The sequence below is a fragment of the Tarenaya hassleriana genome, unplaced genomic scaffold (assembly GCF_000463585.1).
Source record: "Tarenaya hassleriana unplaced genomic scaffold, ASM46358v1 Cleome1, whole genome shotgun sequence".
Taxonomy (NCBI): Eukaryota; Viridiplantae; Streptophyta; class Magnoliopsida; order Brassicales; family Cleomaceae; genus Tarenaya; species Tarenaya hassleriana.
The window spans coordinates 5613432-5623560 of record NW_010960187.1 but is presented as its reverse complement, the minus strand read 5'-3'; the positions used below and the strand labels follow the sequence as shown (position 1 = coordinate 5623560).

The window sequence follows — 10129 nt, the reverse complement described above, 5'->3', positions numbered from 1 at the left end:
TCTTCCGAGTCGGGTATGAACCTCGCGACGGCGTTAGCGGCGGAGAGACACTACCGCACGAGAGAGACGGAGGAGGGGCAGACGCCGATGACGCCGTTAAGGGTGTCGTTAATGAGACTGCTGGAGGAAACGGCGGAGAGGGGTGAGACGGAGACTGAGACGGAGAGATTAACGGCGTCAACGGGGACGAGTAATGATTCGGTGTGCTGCGTGTGCATGGGAAGGAAGAAAGGAGCGGCGTTTATCCCATGTGGCCACACTTTCTGCAGAGTGTGTTCGAGGGAGCTGTGGCTCAATCGAGGGTCGTGTCCGATTTGCATCCGTCCGATCATCGAGATCCTCGACATCTATTGAACGATCGGACGGTCAATAATGTGCAGTGCACGTGATAACGATGGGGGAGCCGGGAGGTGGTGCCCTAGGGATTCACGAGGCGTTATACACAAAATTTAATTACGCTTTGTACGTTTACTTTCTCTCTTTTTGGGAACGGTAATACCAAAAAGAAAAGTTAATGCGGATTTTTTCCATAATTATTATTATTATAATGGTGTTATCTCGTTTACCAAAATCGTTACAATTAATATTCAAGAATACGAAACCTATTGAAAATCTTGGAAAACGGGAAAAAAAAACTCGAGATTTCCTATCTAAACCAAGAATGGAATATGAACCGGTTTATTTATTATTCTGAACCGGTCGGTTTACAAGCCGGTTATCTTACACAAACACGTGCAGTATCGTAAAAGCCCTTGCTTTCTTCTCAATTCATTCACACGTGAAGAAAAACGTCCGTTCTATCGTGTAAGATGAATGAAATCCTACAGCCGAGACACGAACAAATCAGAACAAACCTCGTAGAAGATGTCGAGAATCACAGGCCGAAATTCTCGAGGATTCATCGACAGATAAGATTCCAATAGGCTCCTCAGTTCTTCTGCGTCATTGATACGGTTTTCTATGATCATCTCAGCCATGGAATCTCTGAAGTCCTCTCGTGGGTCGTACGAAAACTTCTCCATCGCCATCATCACGATGAACTTAGTGCTGCTTCCTTCACTTCTTCTCCTTGTTCTTCCCCTCCCCATTTTCCTATGCCTTAACTTCTCCTGGTGGGTTGCTTCTTGTCTTTGGTCTCTGATCATCTGGTCGAGCTTCTCTTGGACCATGTAGTGTGTTAGACTGGAAAGCGACCCGTGTTGGTCGGAGAATCTCTCTGAAGGTTCTTCCGAGGAGGAGGAGGAGGAAGATGATGAAACGCTGAACCTTGTGTTGGTGATGCAACAAAGGGATCTGCAGATTCTGGTCTCTCTTTTTCGTCTGGTGGGTTTCTTGTTGCAGTTGCAGCTTTGGCTGTGTTCTTCTTGGCCTCTCCTCATATCTTTTATGCAACATATAGCGAGGGGTTTTTGGAGGGACATTGATGGTGTTTGTAAAGAGATTCATATATCATTTTTATGCACAATTGGTAAGGTGGGTCCATGCTCGAAATGATCATGTCCTGATTCTTGATTCAAAAGAAGTTTATTCTAATCTTAGCCATACATAACTTCAAACCTATCCACACTTAGCCCAATTGAGACTTATGAATAACTAAAGAATCACTTTTGAAGCATTTGTTTATATCAAATCTAAAGGAGGGAATAATTGATAGGGGGAGATTAGATGTATGATTAAATGCATGCATTCTATTAGTATATTGTATATGTATATATTGGGAAATGTGATTATGGTGTGCATGTAGACCATTGGAGAATATGAGATGTCAAGCTACTTTTTTCTTCTCCTCTCCTAAAGTGTGTGGTAATATGGAAAAGTCTATGAAAAGGCTTTTAAAGGAACTAAAGAGAGGAAGCAAGAGGCTGAGCTAAATTTGAGGCTTTCACATGGCTATGGTGGTGACTATTGCATTGATGGGTTTTTGGCAAAGCAGAGATTGTTTAGCTTAGACTGTGAATGATTTCTTGTAATAGATGGACTCTAGATATTCTTTTATATATATATATATATATGATTCACATTGTTCCATTTACATTAACAATATATAGATAATTAAATGGCATCTGTATATGCATATATGATCATCAATTAATCTGTATATTTATTTTTTAAAAATCACAAGATTTATGGTTTTTCTAGCATTCACAGCCTTTTGCAATCCCTCTCTGACTTACATATTGGAGTTCAGTAAAAAAAAAAAGATATATGAAATTTAGTTTTGCATTTGGTGGTGCCATGTTCTTAAATGTTGTTGCTACCAAGTATGTGTTTTTTTTTTCAATAAAGTCAATATCATGACAAAAAATAATTGTAATAATATCATATTTTATCCCAACATTATCCATTTTCCATGCAAAAAAAAAAAAGAGTGGTTTGTGCAATTATAAACAATGAGAGGGGTTAAATGGGCACACAAAGACACAAACTGTGTCATGCATTGGAGACAAGGCATGCTTTACCTTTGCTGTCTTGTACCTCTACTTTTATTGTCCTTTCCATTCTTAATTAATTTTTAAATAAAATCTTTATATACTAAAACCATCTATTTTCTAATTACATTTAAAAAAAAACACGCGAAAGATCATAAATTTTAATTCAAGTTTGATTTCTTTCTATGTGGATTTAATATACTAATTACACCACGTGTTGGATCAAGTGTCTTCAATTTAACTGCGAATGTGTTTATAGCTTGAGTTCCATATATATGATCAAGTGAATTAATGAAAAATTGAATCTTAAAAAGGGAAAATCCAATAATTGAGGAGATAAGCCCCTCGAATTCGTAATTAAACAGCTGGATAGGATCCCTTTGTGAGATTCTAGCATGTTGGTTTAGAATTGGGTCGCATAGAAAGAGCATTTGTCATGTGATACTATCCGTTTTTTTTATATATATATACATACATATATATATATATATGATAGTTTTTATAATTTTTTTTAAAAAAAATGGAAAAGGTAAAGAAACTAATTGATGAGTTGATGTAAATGTACTGAGAGAAGTACCTACCAACTTGCTCGGCTGACACACAAAGCACATGATGGTATGATGATGGTCCATCATATCTTATATTTTGTTGTAATAATCCATAGCACATAATTATTTGTCGGTTTGGTTATCTCTGCATAATTTCTAAAATTCCGGTTATCTGATCCCGAACCAAATCAAACCAACCGAGTAGAATATGGGCCGAGTTAAGCCCAATCAAATGTGGAAGCCCAAATCAAAGCTTTCAATACGACGTCGTAATTAAAATTAAAAAGGCCCACAAAAATATAATGTTTTAATTAATCATTGTATAATCTAAGCCTCTCCACAGAAACACAATAAGCAAATATATTGTCGAACTCAAATTATTTTATATATTTTGGATTTGTAGGATTGAGGATTGAAAATTTAAATTTTGTATTATTCGGAAAAGTAAATTGAATAATTCAAATTTAATCCATTGTTTTTTTTTTCTATTTAAATTATTGCTTCCCGTCGCATAATGCATTTCACGAGTACTCGGATTCTGGATGATCAGAGTTTATCGGGTTTTTTTTCCTGATCTATCTAGGGTTTTGATTTGAGATTTCTATCTGATCTCGTGTTCTACTTCAATTGCTATGGCGATCGTATTCGTAATCTGTCTTACAAATCGCGCGGTTTTGGCGCGCCTTTTAATTTTCCTGTCATGTTCTTCGTTTTTTTCATGTTCAGGTTCCGACATGAGAGACTTGCCTTGTAGCATGTTTCTTTTTTTTGTATGCCCACTGATGTTGATGTTGCAGCAAAGAACGAACCTTTTTTTATGTTGAAGATGACATGGAAATCATCGTCATCGTCGTCATCGTCATCTGCAACTTCTATGTCGGCGTTCTTGTATGTCAACTCTTGAGCCCTGAAGACATTCCTAGGTCAAAGTTCTTCTCGCATGTCTGACGATAACTCATAATGGTTCATTTCGTTTGTATGTTCATTGTCTTTTTAAACCTTTCAGGTATGATATTAACAGGACATTTCAGATTCATTCTGGAAACATGGAGAAAGACGAAAGAAGACGATTCGATTCCTTTTGGGATTTTGATGGGCAATGTCCCACACCAGAGGAAAATCAGGTCGGTGAAAAAAAATTCCTCCCTTTCTGGGTTTCTTTGATGACTGTTTGCTCGACTCAAAGGCCACATTTTACAGTATATGATCAATCACTATATACTGATGTATCGTCGGTATCATCCTTTTTCCTCCCAAGATTTCCCCTGGTATATTGGAATCTGATTCCTTATATCACTTCTTCTGCATCACATTCCTGAATTCACATAATCGGGAGTTTCAATTTTAGCTTAGTGTTAAAAACAAGTTTTCAAGTCAAGAACTTGTCTCTACTTCTCTTGATATATACAATGGGACCCTCTCGAGGGTGCTTGTCATTATTCTCTGATGAAATTGCATACCATTTCTTGGACCCATTATTCAGATTTGACACCTTATCTCAAAGGATAATAATAAAGCAATCAGTTAACATTATTTATTTGTGGTAATCCTGATATCTTCCTACAAATTTAAAGGTGTTCCCCACCAAAGCTGTCCATATTTCGCTTCCAAAGCAGCTTACTCTTTGACGAGGAGGACCACCATTATGTACTATGACTTGCATTGCATAACCACAAACTCCTTCATCACCGCCATTATAACATCACCACCAACCATAGCCTCTCTCTCTCTCCCTTTTATTAGCTCATAGAGTTTGTTGTCCAGACAACAAATATAATGGAGCTGAAGTTCACAGCATCTAACTCCCACTTATTCTCAGACATGAAGCACTGGCGTTCTCATCAGCACCCAGAGAAAGGGAAAGGAGAAGACGACGCTTCTTCTCTCAGCTTGAGCAATTTGTCAAAGCTCATTCTCCCTCCTCTTGGTGTTGCAAGCTACAACCAGAATCACATCAGCTCGAGCGGATGGATCATCTCACCAATGGATTCCAGATACAGGTACACACACATATATATATATATATATATTCTTCATATATGCCACATATATAACGCCATACACTTACAAATATTCTGTTCTTACCCAATATGAACCTTATTCACATGCTGTATGTATTCCTCAAACGTTCATTTTGCCCGGTGATTATGAAAAACTCATTCCCATCTCTGGCGTTGATGAATGATTTCGATTTCAAAATCTGAGATGTGATCTAGTCATCCTGCAAAAAGGGAAACCTTTGTGAATAGATAGTGACATGTTTATTGAAGTATTCAGATCACATTAACCACAAAACGCAAAAAAAAAAAAAAATGGAAACTTTTTAGTGTGGGGATGACTAATTAGTCATATGTTTGAATGACGCAGGTGCTGGGAGTCGTTTATGGTGCTTTTGGTTGCATACTCTTCGTGGGTTTACCCCTTTGAAGTCGCCTTTCTAAATTCTTCACCGAACAGAGACCTGTATATCGCAGACAACATCGTGGATTTGTTTTTTGCCGTAGACATTGTCTTGACGTTTTTTGTCGCGTTCATAGACCAAAGAACTCAGCTTCTTGTCCGTGAACCCAGAAAGATTGCGACAAGGTCAGTGTTTTATTTTTTCATTTTTGTTCATCAATCATTGTGTCATGTCTCTCTTCTTCATGGTAGGTTTGGTTAAATCTTCTTCTACTGATTTCTTGTTTTAAATGAAAGGGGACAAGGTTTAGGTGATTTGGACCCATTCACCACTTTGTTGTGATTTTCCTTTTACCCTGCTTTTAATATGTTCTTAGTTAGTGGAAGAGAGGTTTCTGCTTCAAGAAGGCAAATTGACTATATTTGACTAGAAAATCAAGAAAAGACCCATTACCAATTCTGGAAACAACAAAGAAAAGATTCTGAATTTAATATTAGCTGAAAGTAATCGAAACTGTATTTTAATTTTCATGAAAAGGTACCTCTCGACCTGGTTCTTGATGGATGTGGCATCAACTCTACCTTATGAAGCAATTGGATACTTGGTCACTGGCAAACCGAATCTGAGCATCTCTTGCTCACTCCTTGGATTGCTCAGATTTTGGCGAATCCGACGTGTCAAGCATCTCTTCACAAGGTAAGTTTCTCAGCTCGAACCATTATCTTACCGCTTACCGGCCAAACCTGTTCAAGTTAGTGAAAGAGCATCGAATGGCTTCTGTCTTCCTGTCTTTTCAGGCTCGAGAAGGACATCCGGTTCAGCTACTTCTGGGTCCGCTGCCTCCGTCTTCTATCTGTGAGTGACAAGAAATGCTTCTTACTTGGAAGAATTGCCATGTAAATAAACATGACATCTTAAACATGGTAGTATAGATATGAGTTGAAACTCTTAATACATGCAATGATTGTCCAGAAAGTTGCTCAGAAGGATAATATGTAATTCATCTAGAATGAAATATGCTCAGAAGGATACTATGTAATTCATCTAGAATGAAATATGACGAAACGGGCACATACAGGTGACGCTGCTTCTGGTGCATTGTGCCGGTTGCCTCTACTATCTATTGGCTGACAGATATCCACACCAGGGAAAGACATGGATAGGAGCAGTGATCCCGAACTTCAGAGAGACGAGTCTTTCGGTAAGATACATCTCAGCCATTTACTGGTCTATCACCACAATGACCACTGTGGGCTATGGAGATCTTCATGCAGTCAACACCATGGAGATGATATTCATCATATTCTACATGCTCTTCAATCTCGGCCTCACTGCTTACCTTATAGGTAACATGACTAACTTGGTTGTGGAAGGGACTCGTCGTACCATGGAATTTGTGAGTCTCCTTTCACTGTTTTTGTAATATTTCGGAAATTTTCCTCCTTTATTCCCAGGTGTGCTGTATTGTGTTCTTACGGAGCTGGGTGTTGTGTAATGCAGAGGAACAGCATTCAAGCTGCATCGAACTTTGTTTGTAGAAACCGTTTGCCGGCTAGACTGAAAGAGCAGATATTGGCTTACATGTGTTTGAAGTTCAAAGCAGAAAACTTGAACCAGCAACACCTGATTGAGCAGCTCCCTAAGTCAATCTACAAAAGCATCTGCCAACATCTTTTTCTTCCGTCGGTGGAAAAGGTCTATCTCTTCAAGGGCGTCTCACCGGAAATACTGCTTCTCCTGGTGTGTTATTCTTCTCGTTCTCTCACATAACTCACATAAACAATGGTGTGATCAAGTAGAACACGGAACCAGACAGGATAAACAGGACATGAAAACATGAAGAAGAAGGAATCTTGATCACAGTTCTTATCACCTGGTATTGTCATATGGGTATTACTTTACTAGGTCTCGAAGATGAAGGCTGAGTACATACCACCAAGAGAGGATGTCATAATGCAGAATGAATCGCCCGACGATGTTTACGTAATCATTTCGGGGGAAGTAGAAATCGTTGACTCTGAAATGGAGAGAGAGAGTGTCTTAGGCACTTTACGATCTGGAGACATATTTGGAGAAGTCGGAGCTCTGTGTTGTAGACCTCACAGCTTCACTTTCCGGACAAAGTCACTTTCACAACTCCTCAGACTCAAAACAACTTCCCTTATCGAAACAATTCAGACAAAGCAGCACGACAATGTCACCATGCTCAAGAACTTCCTTCAGGTATTTTTTTCCCACTTGTCTTAACGTTTGATACTGTTTTCTTTTTTGTGACGACGAAGTAACAACATCGTAAATCTGTATTCAAGCATCACAAAAAGCTCAATGATTTAAACTTCGGGGAACAGCTGGCGGAAGGTGGAGAAGAGGAGGAGAGTGATCCAAACATGGCGTCGAATCTGTTGACTGTTGCAAGTGCAGGCAATGCAGCTCTTCTTGATGAGCTTCTGAAGGCTAAGTTGGACCCTGACATCGTTGACTCCAACGGAAGAACTCCATTGGTAAGTCTTGCTGATGTAATCATCGTCATGGTCATCCTTGTCATGGTCATTATCATCATCATCTTCATCTTGGTCATTGCAATCATGATTCTTCTTGTTTGCATGCATGTGTCAGCACGTAGCAGCTTCCAAAGGATTTGAAGAGTGTGTTTTAATACTCCTAAAGCACGGATGCAACATCCACGTAAGAGGTACGCAAATGCAGCATATACATACATATATATATGGATATATAGATAGATACATATACACACATGTACTCGATACTTCATTCTTTGCACACACGATGCGGAAATCTTGCAGATGTGAACGGAAACACGGCTCTGTGGGAGGCAATAACATCGAAAAACCACGCCATCTTCAGAATCCTTTACCATTTCGCTGCCATATCCGACCCTCACGTAGCAGGCGACCTTCTATGCGCCGCCGCAAGACAGAACAACCTCGAAGTAATGAAAGATCTTCTGAAACTCGGACTCAACATCGACACAAAGGACCACAAGGGCTTCACGGCTGTACAGGTTGCCATGGCGGAGAATCACATGGACATGGTGAATCTGCTCGTGATGAGCGGCTCAGACGTGATCGGCCTCAACACTTGTGAGTTTTCTTCCTCGACCTTCGACGAGATGATGCTCGAGAGAGAGGCGAGGAATCGGACTAACGTACAAGCCGGGGAAAAGCGCGCGAGAGTGAGTATTTTCAGGGGACATCCATTGGAGAGGAGAGGATTAGGGTTTGCAGAATATGGGAAGCTTATTATGTTGCCCTCTTCACTTGACGAGCTCAAGAAAATTGCAGGTATGGAGACTTTCTTTTTTCTCCATTGTTAGCTGAAACCGATTTTCGAATTGGTCGGTTCTTGCCTGAACCGGAAAACGAAGTACCAAGACGTTCTCTGAATACCGGGGCTCGGTTGAGTGACCGGTTAGGGATTATTAATTGATGGGTTTAAATGATTGATGGTGTAAACAGGGGGGAAGTTGGGGTTTGATGCAAGTGGGGCTATGGTGACGGATGAGACCGGAGCGGAGATCGACAGTATAGAAGTGATTAGAGATAATGACAAGATTTACTTAGTGGAAGAAGATAATTAATCAAAGTATCATTTGATTTGATGTTGCACCGTTTGCGAAAATGTTTTATTAAAAAAAATCCGCGTAGATCAAATATGGTCTTTGCAATTTGTAACCTCATACGACGTTCCATATGTTACTTGCAAGCTGTCATACGGAATTGTGAGTCATTAATGTATGTGCATAAATGGCTTTGACTAACCATAATAATAATAATAAAATTTCCTTTGTCTATACAAATAATAGAACATTACTAATTTTGTGGAATATGATTAAAAAAAAAATTGAGAACCCCATTTTACTATTACTGTGCATTATTGAATTGCGTGGACATTCCATGTATTATATCACAAATCTAATAGTTATATATATATATATATATATAAGAAATTAAGGGAGGGGGGTTGAATGATTGTGCCTTGTTTGGTCTAAAAAACCATCATTTAAGTCCCTTTTTTCCTTTGAATAAACTTCTCCCACGGAAAGCTTTAAATGAATGTGTTGCATTGCATCCATAATTCACCCACATCACATTTACTATCCCTACCAAACACCTCTTCTGCTCTCCACCAATCCCCGAGTCTTTCGATTTTGCTCCCCGTTCTCTTTTTTTTTTTGATAATCGGGTGATCCCAAGCCCAAAAGCCCAAACTAATTCCGATCCACGCGCACGACTCTCCAACACACACGTGGGATGTGAAACACCCGAAGGTGGCAGGAGGGGAATCTCCATACTCTGGGTGTTGAACCCACGACCTCGTTTACAGGAAGTGGTTCACGGAGTTGGAATTCCTCTCCTTCTCTCTCTTTCTTACCTAACACATGTATTCTTTTCCCAATGATATTACATGCATGCACTTCATTTTCTTTCATATATCAAAAATAGAGTTTTTACTTTTGCATATGTAGAAATCCTAAATGACAATCACCGCATACAAATTATTACAACCTAAATAGCTTTGGAAATTTAAAAAACAGATTTTTTTTTTTAAAATGCCAAAATCTTTGATAACGTATGTGAATAACATTGGATTCATTCTACTTATCACTATCCAGCATGTGTTGGTTGGTTTGATGCATAAACTCCTTAGTTGTCTCGGCAATGACATATAAACTCCTTCGTTGGTATGTATATACATATATATATAAACATACATACACATTGACAAATTGA

The 10129-nt window shown here is 39.0% G+C and overlaps 3 protein-coding genes across 5 annotated transcripts in view; 2 read left to right on the top strand and 1 right to left on the bottom strand.

The window, feature by feature from the left end:
• Positions 1-565, top strand: part of LOC104813470 (death-associated inhibitor of apoptosis 1) — a 1508-nt gene extending 943 nt beyond the window's left edge. The window contains exon 2 of the mRNA XM_010541066.1: positions 1-565. Coding sequence (XP_010539368.1) covers positions 1-354 — 354 coding nt within the window. The 3' untranslated portion in view covers positions 355-565.
• Positions 566-617: 52 nt separating this feature from the next.
• Positions 618-1427, bottom strand: LOC104824950 (probable transcription repressor OFP9). The gene has a single exon (XM_010557151.2). It carries the CDS (start codon positions 1419-1421, stop codon positions 822-824), a length of 600 nt encoding a protein of 199 aa, XP_010555453.2. The 5' UTR covers positions 1422-1427; the 3' UTR covers positions 618-821.
• Positions 1428-3550: 2123 nt separating this feature from the next.
• On the top strand, positions 3551-9125 carry LOC104813454 (potassium channel AKT2/3). 3 transcript variants are annotated; one of them, XM_010541045.2, is made up of 13 exons: positions 3551-3900; positions 3984-4101; positions 4797-4977; positions 5345-5563; positions 5916-6074; positions 6176-6233; positions 6457-6774; positions 6879-7118; positions 7284-7601; positions 7688-7879; positions 7995-8070; positions 8183-8680; positions 8855-9125. In XM_010541045.2, exons 2-13 carry the CDS (start codon positions 4077-4079, stop codon positions 8974-8976), a joined length of 2406 nt encoding a protein of 801 aa, XP_010539347.1. In that variant the 5' UTR covers positions 3551-3900; positions 3984-4076; the 3' UTR covers positions 8977-9125. The 3 variants fall into 3 exon arrangements, with proteins under 3 accessions (XP_010539347.1, XP_010539356.1, XP_010539338.1); XM_010541054.2 differs by lacking the exons at positions 3551-3900; positions 3984-4101 and having other exon boundaries at positions 4579-4977; positions 7727-7879; XM_010541036.2 differs by lacking the exons at positions 3551-3900; positions 3984-4101 and having other exon boundaries at positions 4584-4977.
• Positions 9126-10129: the final 1004 nt, after the last annotated feature.